The sequence below is a fragment of the Dermacentor albipictus genome, chromosome 2 (assembly GCF_038994185.2).
Source record: "Dermacentor albipictus isolate Rhodes 1998 colony chromosome 2, USDA_Dalb.pri_finalv2, whole genome shotgun sequence".
Classification (NCBI taxonomy): Eukaryota; Metazoa; Arthropoda; class Arachnida; order Ixodida; family Ixodidae; genus Dermacentor; species Dermacentor albipictus.
In genome coordinates this window covers 190,674,526-190,691,896 of record NC_091822.1, presented here as the reverse complement: position 1 = coordinate 190,691,896, position 17,371 = coordinate 190,674,526, and the positions used below count along the sequence as shown (strand labels likewise).

The following is a 17,371-nucleotide window of genomic DNA, read 5'->3' as shown; positions in this document are numbered from 1 at the left end:
AACATCGACGATCATGGCTGATTCGGAGCGCGAACTACTATAGGACAGAGGCAAAGGCACGAGAAGCGACAAGACACAGCGCTGGCAGTCAACTGAAAAGTTTATCCGAAAGGTTAAAAACGTTAAAAACGCGATATGTCCTACGTCATCGGAAGGAGCTAGTAAAAACAGAAAAAAATTTTAGTGTTCAACACCCCAAAAGATCAGCCATGGTTGAAGCTCACGAGCAAAATGACGAGAGAATCAAGTATCCAGTTTTTGGAGGAGGAGGAGGAGGAGGAGGAGGAGGAGGAGGAGGAGGAGGAGGAGGAAAAAGTAACTATTTCTGAGTTTTTTGGACCTATAGTTATATTTTGAGCCTAATCATGATTGCGCGAAGTACCAGCCCAGATTTAAAAAGCCACTTCCTTGACTTCCGTTCCAACCACTCGAAGTTGGTCAAGAATGGTATTGCTCTGTCCAGCCATGGAACGTTTTGTTGATGTGCATCCACAAAGTAGGCGACAGCTCGTCGGGGCAAGTAGCCCGGATGCAGTCAGCGGCGTTCCGACAGGCTGTCATAACCGCGTCGGGCAAAAAACTACTCGGTGGGTTTTTGCCCGACATTATTAACACACGATACTGGGGGGTCCGATAGCAATAAGTTGGCCGTCGTCCAATACGTCCAAATGTTGTCGCGTAGGCTGAGAAAGATTGCTTCTAGCTACGGCGTGAAAGTTGTGTTCTCGGCGAACAAGCTCGGTAGCCTTTGTTCGGACGTGCACAGGTGTAGGGGCAGATTGAACAGCTGACTACAGACGTAAGCAATCGGTCCACCTGCAGTGTTAAGCACGTCATCAAATTCGTCTCTCGCTTAACTTCAGCTGTGTATTCTGTGCCTTTCTAGCGTGGGCATACATGTGTGGCCAAACCGGTACGTGTCCCAGCACTAAGCTGAAGGAGCATTTGAATTCTACAAAAGGGACGGCGCACATGCATCTCCTCGCAATGCATATTCGCAATGCATAGTCGCATGATAAGTGTACACACCAGATTGAAAAAAAAAGGCCTATTTAAGCACAAAGATCAAATGACAGGAGAGGTTGCAGAAGCCCACGAGATAAACAAAAAGGCGAAGGGTTTTGTCAGCCACGCCTCCATAGCGCGTCATGATATTGACGATGAAGTGGCTTTTCTATATGCGACTTAACACGTGGCAGATCTTTTGCTGTGCGTAACACCAAATATTCTCTCTGTTTTACAGCGGAGCCTTATGCTAGTTTCCAGCCTTTCGTGATGTGCGTAGGCAAAAACGATGGCGGCGTCTATAGAGCTAAAATAGCTTAAGCATAAGGCAAAATCGTGTTATCATATGTGTCCCAGTTGCATTTGAGGCCAGATGTGTCAAAGCAAGTGATGAATGATTCTGTTCCCGCCGTTGCTCTTCGTACGCGCGCCGCTCTTCCGCAGCCCGGACGACACGCGGTCTACCCATTGCAAGGATGAAAGGGAGCCGAGATAAACCGTGTCGTTCGCCTGTAGAGCCATGACGTCAACTGCCGCCGTGTGCGGCGGCCACGTCGATTCCCGAGGGGGCGGCGTTGAGGTCTACGCAAAGGAACGACAGCGCGGCCGTTGCGCCCTCACCGGGCGAGAGCCTGGCCGTGGAATGTGCCGACGCGTGCGCCGTACAGATTGGGGACGGACTCGTTGTCGCCACCGTGTACGTTCGTCCCGGAACGTCAAAGAGGGACCTCGAAAACTTTACGATCGACGCATTTGGGTGGATATTCTCGATGGGACCCTGATCCCATCGTCATTGTGGGTGACCTTAACATTGTCGCGGCGCGACTGTCGATCTCCAAAGCAGGCGAAGAAGATGGGCTCACGTGCTGGTAACGCGAGAATAGAACACGCTCGAGCTGCTCCCGAGATCTTGGGGCGCCGTGGCTGGCCGGCCTAAGTAAACAGTGGCTACGACGGCGACCTCGTCTCGCCGCCTCCCACAGCGTCGATGTGTGTCGTCCCGACGGGAAGTGGTTCTGGGCGTTTCTTTTGGAAGGGTTCAGCCTTCAATATTGCACCAAGAACAATGCCTCCACGACGCGTCATCGGTCGTGCATAGACCTAGAATCCACTTAGAACATCTCCAATATCGTCACAGAGCTCACGGCCGTCCATCATAGCGACCGTAAAGCCGTGATTACTGTGGTCACGAGATAAACGCAAATACAAATAAACATAACAATGTGCATATTTGTGTCATATTGCATTGTTGTTGTATCTTATTTTTTTATAGTTATACACAGCTGTGTTGGTCATCCTCCTTCACAGAATGGAATGGCTCTGAATTGTTTACCTGCTCCTTCTTATGACGTAGGACATATCTTCAAAGTTTGTAAACATTCGAATGAACCTTTCAGATACCAAGTCCTCAATTTTTCGCTTCTCATATAGCATCCTTTAGTCATGTGTTGTTCTACTGCCCATGACTATTAATTGTCTTTTTATTCTGTTAATCGCTTCGACATTATAAAAGAAGTTCAGCACAAATTCATAAAGCTGAATAGCTAGTACGTAGCCTTCTTAGCCACTTTTCTGTCGTCCTTGATCAGCCCAAAAATACACGGAACATGACAGGTGGTCATATCAGTATCTAGTTGTATTTATACCTCCCCATTGAGTACAGAGTGAATAAAATTTGCCGATGCGTTGACCTGCTGCTTGTGTTTATCATATAAACTGCGCCGCCACTCGGCTTTTGCTTGCATAGACAAACGCGATTGTCTGAGCGATGATTCTCTCTCCACGAACGTTTATTTAAAGGTACGACCCAGCGCAATCATCGCCAGGTGACAAGATGAAAGCATTTTTATCGTTGCTAGAGCTCATGAAATTCTCAGTTTTTTCACACAAGGCATCCTAGCTGGTGCAAGCGTGAACTGTTGTCGTCCTCTGTCTCACTCACTGATTTTCGTTATTGCGAAGCACGTTGTATTGTTTATTATTCTATAAAAATTACGGCAAAGCGCAAGAAAATGGTACGATCCGTTAAGTTAGAACACAAGGAAAGTAGCAATAATTAGGGCGGGATTTGCCTACGGGCTCGCTATGAGGCGGCATTATATTTGCTCCGGCAATGTACTGTCTATAGGAGCGACACGAGCAGTTGTCGTGGTGCAGCGCAGGCCATCAGGGCTTCGGAACGTGAGCGACACCAGGTTGCTCTAGGTTGGGGCCGACCACGTACTGTGTCTGGATGTCCTGCACGAAATAATGGAAAGCAGAGACGTATGAGTTCTACGAAACGCGTACGCGCAAGCCAATAAATGAACGAGCAAGATTTCTTGCGTGTGTCGTGGTTTACTCTTTAATGTATTGCACTATTAACGGTGTACCTTCGTCAGATAGTAATATGCGCTAAATCTAATTCTAAATCTAAAATTAATGCGAAAGCGCCTCCGTGTAAAGCTTGCGTGGAAGTTCGAGCACTGCGCTTCCATTTACATCTATTGCGAGAGTTCCACTCCAACTGCCGCCGGTAAGCGCATTGCAAGTGTAGCGCGGTTTAAAAGTAAAAAAAAGAACGCGCAATGACCAAGAAGTGGAAAGAAAGCGACACGGTCACACGTAAGGACACATTTCAAATTATCTTTATTTTATTTTCATGCAAAAAGCAAAATTTCAATGTCGTCGCGAGGTGTGTCCGTGTCTCTCTGTTTGTTTTTGTTTTTCCTGTGCCAACTGCGAAAGCGAAGTCCTTTTTTGCTCGTCTTTGGCTTTTGTGAAAGAACACCGGAACCATCCACCTCTCAGGCAACTCATAGTGGGAACGCTTTAAAAAAATAAAGAAAAATAAAAAGACATGAAGAATAAAAAAGCCTGCTCCAGGTTGTGCAATGGCCATGGTACGGTTCAAAGCTCCACTAGCTCGAGTGGGCGACCTGATAATGGAACACGAATTTAAATTAAAAACAGGACATATAAAGGTGGCGTAGAGCGCAGGGATTTGGACAGGTGACATCTGGCGGCGAGCGCTGCGACGGCCCCGACATGACATCGACAGGCACGGTGCGTGAAACAGGCACACTGACGGCCACTTCCCGCTTCCGCGTGCAGCCTTGCAGCCGCGGCCTACAGGTTCGTAGAGATGGCGCGCTGCGGTGCTCACCCTTCCGCTGTATCGGTTGTAGGCAATCTGGAACACGATGCCCGTGCCAACGGCGAACAGCGCCACCAGGACCACGATGGCCAGGATGAGCGTGTGATCCTGGCGGCCGCCGACTGCGAGCCGCGCACAGAGGATACAGAGACACGCCGCGTATTATTGCTTGCGAAAGGTGCATCGAAGAAAGCAGCGCAGAAATGACGAGTGCTTGTTCGACGAAAGCTCACCTGGGGCGCTATAACGTAAAGCTATTCCAAACATTTCCATTCCATTCCTGCAATCAGCCCTCCATTATAGACCAATTTCTTTTTTTTTTTCGGGACACCCTCACTTCGCTTATTTGTCACGCGACGTCAGGAAAACCGCGAGAACGCCTAATATGATATTTACGTATGCACACTGATTACGTATGATTAGACTGAACAAAATAAAAATAATTATTTCTGATCCTACCATCAGCCTTCCGCTATCGGTCGAAATTTCTCGTGCTGCACCCGCTTCACCTGTCTGCCACGCGACGTCACAATACCGCGAAATCTCTTCACGTCAAAGTGACGTGTACGCATTAAAAATGCGTTATCATGACGAAGGAAACTAAATATTCTTTTCGGAATAGCCGTTGACTGCCCTGTTCCGAAATGAATCGCCGATCGCTCTGGCAGTGGCTGCTCGGGGCTGCTGGGGAGAATAGATTTATTAGCGCACAATCAAAATTACGCGCAGAATTTCCTGTGGGAGCTATCTAAATGATACGTAATTGCCGCTAATCACCTGCTGTTTCGTCGTCTTATGCTGATTTGTTTGGTTTAATTGCGAGAAGCACCGCGAAAGAAAAATGAAACGGAGGAGCGTGATTGCAACACCGAAATGTTAGCTGAGAACAGCCTGAGACGACTCAGAAGAGGCGAGCAGCAGCAATGTTCCCTCGTGTTATATCATGGTGCGTGTGGACGGTGCCGCTGCTTCGTGGAAGATGAGCACTGGCCGATGCGTGCTGTAGTAGGGGACGTAATTGAAAAGTGTCACGTGTGGTTGACCCCGTGAGTTGACGTGGTCGATGTCGCAGCCTGCTCTCGATGCGAACCATTATCAACCGTGATCAAACGTACTCCGGCGGCGGCTGCGTATGGTGCGGCCGCGCGGGCTTTATCTTGAAAGCGATCTGCGATGGGGACTGAGTGCACCGAGTGCTGATAGCTTCGTCCGCAGTGTGTTCCAGCCGCATAGTTCGCGTTGAAACGAGAGACAGCACGAAGGTCAATTCGCCCGCTGCTTCTGGCCCTGTCTTGAAAGCGACCGTCTTTCGGGACAGATGGACGGGCTTCCTAGTCGGGTATAGGCATATATATGTTTACGCATTTAAAATGTTTGTATGGCAGATAACGTTGTCAAGCCCTTTAGGCACGTACACGGCATCACTCCGCCAACTTTTCTTGGCCGAGGATCCGTTTTGGCGGTATTTTCGCCCTTCCGTTGCGCGCCGCCGCGATTTGCTACCAGGCACTGGCAGCTAAGCAAGGGGCAGCCAGCCAATCGCCGACGCCAGCACCGACACCGCCCACCTCATCCGGTTATCTACTTTCACTGCGCTAGCTCGGTCACAACGAAACCCTCTCCACTTCTGCGTGCTCCTCGCCTCTGGCCAGCCAATTAGATAAGGAAAACCTGCCAAGGCAGGCAATGCCATTCGCTTCGAAAGCAAACAAAGAAATAGCCTTCCGGTGGCCTCCCTAAACAACGCTGCCGGTCACTGCGCAATGCTTGTGTCGGCGGTTACGTAAACTTAACATCGGAATAAAAACAGGTTGCAATGGTTTTGCTTTATAGGGTGCATGGTCAGGTAGCATGTTACAAAAAAGTTAAAAAGTGATGTCACTGAACAAATTAGTTATCGCTTGACGTTTTGAAACATATGAAACGAGGAGCACTATAACGTAAAGCTATTCCAAACTTTTCTATTCCACTTCTGCAATCATCCTTCCTCGATTGGTCACAAACTTTTTTGGGCCACCCCCACTTCGCCTATCTGTCACGCGACGTCACGAAAACCGCAATACCTCTCCATCTGATATGACGTGTACACACTGAGTACGCATGATTACATCGAACAAACGAAAAATAGTTATTACTGATTCGACGCCTTTTCGCCGTTAGACCTCGACTATTGGTCAAACGTTTTAGGGCTGCACCCACTTCACCTGCCTGTCACACGACGACAGAAAACAGCGAAAACTCACCCCGTCAACGTGACGTGCACGCGTTAAAAATGCATTAATATGCCGAAAAAAAAGTTATTTTTTCTCTGAATAGCTGCAGGCTGCCCCGTTACGCAAGGAATAAATGATGGCTGCCGTCGATCGCTCAGACACTGGCTACTCGTCCCTGCCGGAGAGCATGGGTTTATTTGAGTGTAATAAAACTTTCTGCGTGGCAGTGTAACGTTTTCGAGAACTTTCGGCACGTTTACGACCTCGTTCTGCCAACTCTTTGCTGAGGATCCGCTTTAGCGTCATTCTTAAGCTTGCGTTGCATGCCGCCGCGATTGTCTACGAGCCACCGTTAGTAAGGGAAAGCGGACCAGTCACAGACGCCGGCACCAGCCGCTTCATCCGGTTATCGATTTTCAGTGCAGTGGCTCGGCCCCATATATCCCTCTCCACTTGAGCGTGCTCCTCGCCTCTTGTGAGCCAATTAGATAAGACAAGCCGCTCAGTGCAGGCAATGTTATTCTTTTTTAAGCAAACAAAAGTGACCTCCTATGAACGAGGGGAGCATTTGATTGGTTTGATCAGACAACCCTGCGGGTGATCGCCCGATGCTTGCGTCGGCGGTTACGCAAATTTGACGTCAGGAGATGGGAATAAAAACATATTGCAATAGTTTTACGTTATACAGCCCGAGGAAGTCAAACGGGTTCCGTGACGTCAAATAATAATTTTGACTTGGTCAGTGACCTCAATAGCTCACTTCTTGTGAGCCGAGTGTGGTCTAGCCTTCGTAAAAAGCACTTTGGTGTTCTGCCGGTGCACGGCCTGAGGCAGGGAGCATTAAACGGCATGGTGCCAGTGAGCAATGCTGAATTATAACAAAAAAAAAGAAACTAAGAAACAAGCCCCTGGCAGAAGCAGCCGAAAATCAGGTTATTCACATAGGGAATGGTCAAATAGAAGCAGACGAAATATTACGAATGTGTCCGTAACCGTTAGAAATGTGATTACTTGGGCTCGCACTTGGAGGTGGAAAAACTGCAGCCCACAAGACGGATGCTTGCGATTGTTTTGTTCACCAGCGACTCGGTCCCAAAACTGCGCAGCGCATACGGCGTTCAAGGCCGCATCCTTTAAAAATCCAAACAGTTTCAAAAATAGGGGATGAGCGCGCATGCCAGCTGAGGGAACTTAAATTTTCTGGGAGAAGCTTTACGTTATACCAGCTACACGTGAACCGTGAGGGCCGGGTACGATTCTGTCCGTATATATTAGAGGCCATGAACTGACGCAGTGCATCAATACATGTACAGTGCAGTAATTAGAGGCAGGAAGATGGCGATATGGATAAGAGAACAGACGAGTGCGACTGATTTTGTAGAAAATACTTTCTGCGGGTGCCCGCACAGATGGAGAAATGTTCACTAAAGAGAAAATTGTAAATGGATTTCATTGCGCTAGTCGGTGCGACATTGCAAGTGCGTTACAGCGCCACTAGACGGAGACAGAGCAAGAAAGGAGACGGGATGGCCGTCCCTTGCTCTGTGTCCGTCTGCTCGCGCTACTTGAAGATTTCATATACCCGAATGCGTAGAACGAACCTGCAGATGATACCCTTAGCATAGCTTCGCGCTACAGTAGTCTGCATGACAATTTTCCCTTTCGTAAGCTGATGTTGCAGTTGAGATTGTGAGGAAGGCGATGAGTTGGGAAGGTCATGTGATGTGTAAAGCAGAAAACCCTTAGTCTGTAATGAAAACAAAATGGTAGCCAAGGGAAGGAAAACGCAGTTGAGAACGGCAGATGACAATGGGGCGCGATGAGATAAGAAAAATAACACACGAACGGTGGAGTCAGCTGGCACAAGACAGGGAAAAGTGGAGATCGCTGTGAGATGCCTTCATCCTGGAGGGGACATAAGGATAGGCTGATGATCATGACGTATGTAATAATGAAGGAAATCAGGTTAAGCACCTTGCGGCATTTTCGTATAAGCAATTATGCAGGAGCACGCTCAGATAAAAGCAAATTCATCGCACGCGCTCTTCACTGGTGCAAACAGGGGTCAAATAAAAGCATCGAGTAATCACCGCAGGGCAATAAGTGGAGTGAATGATTATCAGGCCGTGTTTAGTGCCACTTTTCAATAAACGCTTCCTTGTTAAGGCTGTTTGAACATATGCTCCAGGCTGTCCGTGAATGACACTATTCTGTGGGCCGTCACTGAGACACCCGTTTGCAAAGCCTCTGTAACTTCCAGTCAACAGCATGTAACATGTAATAACAACTGCACTTGCCAGTCGTTCCTTTTTATGCGGAACACTTCCTTAATAAAAAAAGACAGCCATATGTAGGCTTCTGCCATTCTTGCAGATACTCTAGGTGGCCAGGCGGACATTATCCCCCCCCAAAAAATCAACAATTATTTCGCTAAATGCCCAAAATATTCTAGTCGAATTTTTTTATTGCAGTCTTCTGGCACATGTAATTTAAAAACTGAAGCTGAGGAGCAGTGAAATCATATCTTCTTTGCAGAAATCTTAATATTAACACCACTGTCAAGACATCCGTTCCCAAACTTAGCTAAAAATTTCATCCGCGTTCTAGTTAATATTGTTCCGAGCAGTTAAAGTCCCGCTTTTGCGAAACTGTTTACTGGAGCGCCAGTGTATTTCGTAGCACATTTCAAAGTCGTACATCTCGAAAGTGGGGCTACTCTTATGTTTGCATCCTAAGCGGACAGGACTTCATCAGGAACCAGCTTACTAACACCCAAGTTCAACAGCCTTCACTTACCTTGTTTACATCAAGTCTAACTTAGCGCTAACCGTAGGCCTTCTATTTTAGTTTATATTATTTTATTTACTCTTATGTATCTATGTATTTGTTGGTTGCCTTTCTTGGATTTTTTCAACATTTGTACCCTCCAGTCAAAATCCCCAAAGTGGAATTGCAGTATCAATAAATAAAAATAAATAAAAAATTACGCATCGGCTTCAATTTCGCAATAACAGCATGTGCCCTAAACTTAGCAATAAATGTTAATTTGCATATCCTATTGGATTCGAGAAACTATTGTTGGAATATTTCTTACTGCTAATGTCCACCTATAGCCACGTAGCCTTAACAGCAAGAATGGCAGAGGCCTAGATATGACAGTTTTCTTCAAGCGCTTCGAATAAAAAAGAAAAAAGGAAAAAGAAACGGTGTAAAAAATTTAGAAACGCATTTTCACAGAGCGTACGCGACACAGAGAAATGTTGAAATTGTAACAGAACCCGAGGTTTGTGTCACAATTCCGCGCTAGCCATATCGAATGACGAAGAAGGGGAAGAAGCCCTACTGCTCTGTTCATCAGCTCATACGCCTTCAGTTGTTAAGCGCAAGCCTTTTCCAAAAGAAACCAATTCACTGGAAGAATTATCGTTGCTGAATCCCCGCTGCGTTTTGCCCTACAAATAGAGACTTCTACTGCTGACAGCATTTGGCAGTATGCCTTCGTTCCCAGGTTCCGGTATAGATGCAACAGGTGGCCGACTATGCGTCGCAAAATCAGCTGCGGTAGTGAGTGTAGTGACCTTCTGCCTCATTTATTCTTTATTTTTTCCCTTTTACAAAGGCTATCCGTAACCTCTGTCACGGCTTTCTATGACGCTGTAGCCGTGTGCTCAAAAGAAGAGAAAGTGCTTACGCACGAAAACGCAAAGAAACTGAGACGTTTTAGGGACGGTATTAGCTTGGCTTTCGTTGAGCTCACGAGCTCTAGCACTACTTCTAAAACCATGAATTTACCGTTTAAATATCTGTGTTTTCGTTCAGCATTTCAGCGCTTTATCGCTTCGGAAAGAAATGATGTGGGTTGTACACAGCTGTGCACACATATGATTTGTTTATTGAATGGCAGAAAATTCTGTCAGCTTCTGCACTCTATTCGGATAAAGTTTATTGGTGTTCAAGCCAGGAAATGCTGAAACTATAACTCCAGTACCGCTTGCATTTTGTTCGAGTAAGAAGATATACTTTAGACCAGGCACGTACCCATGGGAGGGGGGGGGTGCCCCTCCCCTCCTCACCCACGCCACCACTCCTCACACACATTCCTAAAGCACCACCAAATCAATGTTGAGACTTGACAGCTATTCGGTGGTCAACGTTTTGCTGCCTCTTTCACTTCTTTCGGATGGCGGTAGTTTCGGCATCTCCTGAGGAGTGAAGACCAATTTTCTTATCGATTCGGTGCCCGCGCGATTAACTCGACATGCGTTAAGTTGTCACCATCTATTCAACTGTCGCGCGCATCGCTGTTGCTTCGTTAGTTCAGCCTTCTTTATTTAGACTCATCCAAGGACCAGGAAAGTGATTCGGTTCACGGTCAGCTGGTCTGTAGGCTCGTGAAACTAGTTGCGGCCGGAGGAAACGCCAGTTGCGTTTAACTTATTCTTTCACTTCTTTATTTCCGCGAGTGACTACTCGCCGCGGCGCTGGCAGATCCTCGGAACCATATACCCCCGATATGTGAGATAAGGTGGAAAATAAAATAATGCGAAACAGTGTCCATCATCAAACCCTGCAACAACCTCTAATCCACAAGCAATATGACTGTCACCTGTTACCTTGTATGGTTTTTCCCTAAATGTACAGACCTTTTCGTGCGAAATTGGCAACTGGAAACAACAGTCTCAAGGAGTTGAGAAATTAAGCGATCTACTAAGCGAGAGAGCCAAGGCAACGGCCAAACAGGAAGGAAAAGCTAAAATTAACAAATTTACCAGTTGTTTAAGAAAATATTTATGGATCAACATCATTTTATTTAAAAATGGAAGTAGAGAGAACGCCGCCGGAAGTGGAGAACAATTCCGTGTGTTTTACATGGTGCTTCTACAGTTATCAGTCGAGCCACCTGACGTAGCCACTTCTCTGCTGTGCTTATGTGCGTCTTTTTCTAACCTTCCATGGTGGGCGCAGTATGTCTAGAACACCACAGACCTGCGCTTTACGCGGTTGTACGGGACTGGCGGCCACGCATCGTTACACAACATCCCAAATAGCAATACTAGTCGGTTTGGGCACTTGGTAGAGCAGTAAACGAGGGAGCCAAAGGAACTGTGATTGTTGCACAAATATTTATTTCTTTATAATTCTTCTAAAGCTAATTCAAAAAACGCTACTATAGTCGGGTACAACTTCAGTCTGCAGTGAAGCCCCGCCAAACCCTCATAACCACCAGCCACTGTTCCTCCACGAGGCTGCAAATAATTCGTACTTCAAACTTTTCCTGTTACCTAAATAAGGCAGCAACCACAAAAATAAAATTATTAGCGCGTAATTTTGTAGGTTTTCAATCGTCTACTATAGCAGAACGGTGAAAGCCTAATTCTTTATTGAACTGAAATAAAACGCTTGCTTAGCTGCAACTATTTACTGCCAAGTTTCACTTCAGTTGGCAGTGAGGTTTCAAGAGTAAAACAGGTTCAGCAGTGAAATGAACGGCACCGCAGACTTTTGAAGAGTGAAATGTTCAGACTCCATACACGTTGTCTATGTCCGTTGCACACCTCATTGCTTCCGCCGGTGAAAACTCTTCAAGAGTAGCAGACGCTCCGGGGGTATCAAGTACGACGCCGTTTTGAAAAAGCCGCATGACGACAATTTTGTTTGCTTCTGTGATGGGCTGGCGGAGTAACACAAACCCGCGCCGACCGTGTGCCTTGGTTGCCAACTGCTGTTTTTTTTTTTAGTTGTACTCTACTATAGTAATCTTTTTTTTTTTACTATTCTTTCCTGCGTGAATCCATTTGACGTGGTTCCTTGTTCGACAAGTAAAGGAGAGGTGTATCTCACAGGCGTACGTACGCCTGTGAGATACACCTCTCCTTTACTTGTCGAACCTGCGAGATACACTTTATTTAATTTCTCTTTTGCGGGTTTACGCGTCTTTATGGCGAATCGTGGGCGCTATTCACATTTGTACTGGTAAAGTTACATGCCCTCCTCATTTGCATGGAAATGTTACCTTGGGTTGCCCCCGACCCCCCGGAAAAAAGATCCTGCGTACGCGCCTGCCTTAGGCGAAGACCTATTAACGAACGGTCAGTCTGCGGTCCTCTGGTATGTCAAAGTCGGACTGCTGCGAGTAGCAACGCTAGAGAAATGCTAGTTAAAAAGGTCAAGCACAGCTCGCGCATGCGCGAGTGCCCGAGGACGCTGACACGATGTTTGCTGCAGGCGATATTCACTCACTGCAAAGGCGCTCGTCGCTTCCGTCGCCGCAGTTGTTGACGCCGTCGCAGATGAATCCCGACCAGATGCAGTGGCGGTTGCTGCAGGCGTACATGCCGGACTCGCAGTTTCCGGACAGGTCTGCAACCCAGGGGGCGCGGGATATTGCACCTTCTGAGGCGCGAGTTTCACGTCGTCGTGCGCATTGTATAAGCGCGCAACGTGAAGAACGACGAACGAGCGAAAACGGCCCACGCGAACAAGCTTGGATGCACGTCAGTATCGGCCATTAAAGTTGAAATATTTTGCCTAGGATCTTGAAGTGAATTGCCGCTTTATGTGTTCAATGCCAGGCGCTTGTTTTAATGATGTGAGAGAACCAATAATTCAAAACATGCCCACGAGATTTCTCGCAGCGCGTCTGCCTTTTACCGTCCCCAACGCACAACCAAACTTGGCACCTAATGTTATCGAGACCCTGATAATTCTCCTGGGAGGTATGAAATTGATTTAGTAGAATAAATGCGCAATGAGAAGCACCGTAGCGGAGGGCTTCCCATTCACTTTGACCTTCAGGTGTGCTTTAATGTGGATTCAACGTCACGAGTGTTTTTGGATGAAGACCTCGTCAAAACACGGTCACCGCGCCCCGGAAGCGAACCCGAAGCCTTGTTCTAAGCAACAGATTGCCACAGTCACCAAGCCACCGCGGAGGTTTGAAAATGCAGTGGAATTGCCTTGAGCGTATATATAGCCGCCGAGGTGAAAGACCATCTGGCTTTCGATTGTTGCCTGGGCTGATCACAGCCGTTGCAGTTCCGTGCATCATCGCATCTGTGCTCTTTGATAAATTAGTCGTTGTCGCCTTCCCGACTACCTCCAGGAAAAGCATCAAAATTGTATGCGTTCAAAGGCTGTTTATTGTCTGCCGTCAGAAATACCGGTTAGCGCCTCACACGCAGTTCCGTAGTCGATGAGGCCGCTACAGTTAGTTGCCCGTATGCATGTGTGGTGGTTACAGGCGTGCATGGGAACCAGTGGGGCGGCATCGCGGCGTTTGGCCAGAATACAGTCACTTGAACACTTCGTCACTAAAAAATTCTGCCGCCGCTCAAGATATTTTCAACAGGTTGATTGTATTGATGGGCGTACCGCTCTCTTTATAGCTGGTCAGGATCATCTCTATTCTTCCGGGCTTCTCGCCGCCGCTGTTGATCACCCACTCGAGCACCATCTGCGAGGCGCTGGTGCTGATGCTTTTACCGGCCGCCTGCTTGCCGCACACTAGGTCGGGCTTGTCGGTCATGTAGATCTGCGGGGACAAGAGCGAAACCACCGCTGTGATATTAGCAAACAGCTTTCTGTCATCTACTGCTTAGAACTGAAAACATATGAAATTCCCGAAGTCATTCTCAAGAAGGCCTGCAATGTCAGTTTCGTTATAAGTAGCTGCACCAATTAAAGACAAAGCCAATAGCGTGATCCCACCGCCTTATAGACATCAGGGATAGCACCGCTGCTTCTAAGTGCAAATCATTTGGCCCGTACTCTGTACCTTACGTATGAGCAGACAAGTACCTTTGAGACATGTCATCGAGCTAGATAAAAAGTTAACGTCTACAGCAGTTTACAGAAAGTGTGTGGACTTTAAGACAGCAGCCGATTTTCCTTCAAAGAAACTTCATAAGCGTTTACCTACAAGATATACTGACTATCTGCGTGTCTTATACAATTACACGCCTACGGAGTTAGTTGACTGTGGCTAAACGATTTCTTTCGGGGGCTTCGTCGTGGCTCGCACCGACCGACCTTGAGGTACATGTAGCATATGAAGGGCTGCTCGACGGTGTCCAGCTTGACGAAGGAGATGGTGAGCCGTGCGTGCGACTCGGTCAGTATCTGGATGCGGCACTTGCTCACGCTGCGCGGCAGCACCCCCGACCGGTGCGAGTAGATGGCCATGCTCGCCTTGTGGTCGCGCAGGCTCAGGTAGTGCGAGCGCTGCGCCTTGTTGGCGAGGCCGCCGCACGCCTCTTCCAGGTACACTGCGCGCACGGCGCAGCAAAGGCGGAAATGCGACCGGCTGCCATAAGGTGCTGTGCCTCGCAACCGCGATTATGGGCCGTATACCGATATCATGAAAAGAAAATTATAATCATTGCAATCTACTGGTACTAACGTAAGGCGCGTAAACTTGGACGTTAACAAAGAAGCTTGAGAATAAATCAGTGACCGCGCCACGAGCGATGGGAAGCAGAATGACGGGCGTGACGCTAAGAGACAAGAAAACGGTGGTATGTATTAGAGAGCAAATGCAAGTCGCCGATATTCCGGCTCACGTTAAGAGGAAGAAATAGAGTACGGCCGGCCACGTAATGCGTAGGGCAGATCAACAGTCTTCTATTAGAGTTTCAGAATGTGCATCGAGGCAAAGCAAGCGCAGTCGGGGACGGCAGAGAATTAGGTGGTGGGATGAAATTAGAAAATATGCAGGCATAATGTGGTGTCAGCTGGCTCAAAACAGGGCTAATTGGAGATCACTGGGAAAGGCCTTCTTCCTTCAATGCACATGTTGACGATGATGATAACGGTGATCTGTGGTCACAGATCGTCCAGCGGACTGCACTTTACGACGCCGCTTTAGACACACGCCTGACACTTCGTAGGTTCTCCGTAAGCTTCTGCAACAGAAAACGGCACCGGGAACGGGTTCGCTCCCATAACGTAGAAGATAAATCCTAAAAAACATTTCACATTATTGCGTTCGCTTAACGTTATAGTCATTTGTAAAACTCGTTCGGTTCAGTTGTTTCGATCCATTATGAAGCGTTTCGCAGCCTTCGCAATTGTCAGCAATAGGAAAGTAGTAAAGACAGGCGACAATGACGGAGATGGTGAGAAACTTCAGTGAGTCTTTTTTATGCGAAGCATATTACGAGGGCTCAACCCAGCTCCTCAGGCGCGGCGGTGACCATGAAATCACGTGACACCGTGACGTCACGACAGAGGAGAAGTGGCTTTGGCTCAACTCTTGCAAGACGGGCTGGGTGGGAATCGAACCAGGGTCTCCGGAGTGTGGGACGGAGACGCTACCACTGAGCCACGAGTACAACGCTTCAAAGCGGTACAAAAGCGCCTCTAGTGAATGCGGTGTTGCCTTAGAAACGCGCTGTTTCTAAGGCGTGCGTCTCTTGCTCAGGCGCACATTTCGTTGCCGCGCCGAACGCTGCTTTGCTCGACGCTCACCGCGTCCAATGCGGGGCGCGTAGTCGCTGCCCTGTAGCCCATTGTCTTACACCCCTTGGCGGGTCGACGGGAACGCTGTCGCGTTCCACTCTTGAAGGCGAAGAAGTAATGCATGAGTTGTTTCTTCGTCTAGCCGAACCAAATATAGCCAAGCAACAGCAGTTCACCAGGCTAAACAGTGGTTCAACAACTAAAATAAAGGCTAGTATGCTTCGCATCCTGGGCTTAACCTTACCTAAGCCACAGCCATTTTTTTTATGCGAAGCATATTACGAGGGCTCAACCCAGCTCCTCAGGCGCGGCGGTGACCATGAAATCACGTGACACCGTGACGTCACGACAGAGGAGAAGTGGCTTTGGCTCAACTCTTGCAAGACGGGCTGGGTGGGAATCGAACCAGGGTCTCCGGAGTGTGGGACGGAGACGCTACCACTGAGCCACGAGTACAACGCTTCAAAGCGGTACAAAAGCGCCTCTAGTGAATGCGGTGTTGCCTTAGAAACGCGCTGTTTCTAAGGCGTGCGTCTCTTGCTCAGGCGCACATTTCGTTGCCGCGCCGAACGCTGCTTTGCTCGACGCTCACCGCGTCCAATGCGGGGCGCGTAGTCGCTGCCCTGTAGCCCATTGTCTTACACCCCTTGGCGGGTCGACGGGAACGCTGTCGCGTTCCACTCTTGAAGGCGAAGAAGTAATGCATGAGTTGTTTCTTCGTCTAGCCGAACCAAATATAGCCAAGCAACAGCAGTTCACCAGGCTAAACAGTGGTTCAACAACTAAAATAAAGGCTAGTATGCTTCGCATCCTGGGCTTAACCTTACCTAAGCCACAGCCATTTTTTTGTTATCTCTCCCTCTTTTGATGATACTGTAAGAATGAGTCATGGTTATTTTGATGATCTCTTCTCGCAATCTTGATCTACAATGTTACCCAGCCGATAAATTTCACGTTTTTATGTTTATCGGCTCATCAATGCGGACATGTGTACAGGTTCCTGAATGAAATATATGTGTGCTGCTTGCTTTCCAAAAGTGAACAGTTGGCAGTCTGCGCTCGTGGTGTGGTGTGCGTTTCTTTCTTGTGTCCTCGTTTTTTTCGCGCAGTTAAAACGTCTGAGGCTATCAGCCAACTAGCCCCCACCACAACGTCCTACCAAAACCTCCGTTATGGTGCCATATCAGCTTTTTGCCTCGTCTCGCGCAGCATTCTTGAGTTCAGAGGACGCTTACGCTCTCGGTAGGACAGCGTGTAGCTGGGTTTCACGGCGTTCCGCTGAGACCCGTTGGCAACCCTCTGGCTAAGGAAGTCTCCTCGAGGGCGGCCTCCAGGATGGCCGGCCACCACAGCCAGCGCACACACGCACGCCAGCAGGGCCGCCGGGAGCCGCCGCCTGGGCTCCATGCCTGCCGCCGGCCGCTACCGACACCGACCACGGACGACATTGGGGATGGCAGTGGCGATTGCGACGCTGCAGTCAGGGTGGACGTAGACACCATGACGCAAAGCTTCCTGCGACGACTGCAGCGTTGTGTGAAACGGTATTGCATACAACAGC

General features: G+C 48.2%; 1 protein-coding gene across 1 annotated transcript; it reads right to left on the bottom strand.

Annotated features, from left to right (window-relative positions):
* Nucleotides 1–3,061: 3,061 nt before the first annotated feature.
* On the bottom strand, nucleotides 3,062–17,273 carry LOC139056383 (uncharacterized). The gene is made up of 6 exons (XM_070534582.1): nucleotides 17,046–17,273; nucleotides 14,383–14,618; nucleotides 13,726–13,885; nucleotides 12,595–12,714; nucleotides 4,151–4,263; nucleotides 3,062–3,243 (listed from the first exon to the last, which is right to left on the bottom strand). Exons 1-6 carry the CDS (start codon nucleotides 17,215–17,217, stop codon nucleotides 3,172–3,174), a joined length of 873 nt encoding a protein of 290 aa, XP_070390683.1. The 5' UTR covers nucleotides 17,218–17,273; the 3' UTR covers nucleotides 3,062–3,171.
* Nucleotides 17,274–17,371: the final 98 nt, after the last annotated feature.

Bases quoted from the DNA above. Each gene is read 5' to 3' on its own strand.
- LOC139056383 (XM_070534582.1), bottom strand. From the start codon at position 17,217: ATGGAGCCCAGGCGGCGGCTCCCGGCGGCCCTGCTGGCGTGCGTGTGT. The intron at 14,619-17,045 runs GTAAGCGTCCTC...CCGTGCGCGCAG, and splicing joins CACGCTGTCCTACCGAGAGC to TGTACCTGGAAGAGGCGTGC. The intron at 3,244-4,150 runs GTGAGCACCGCA...TATTTCGTGCAG, and splicing joins ACAACCGATACAGCGGAAGG to GACATCCAGACACAGTACGT.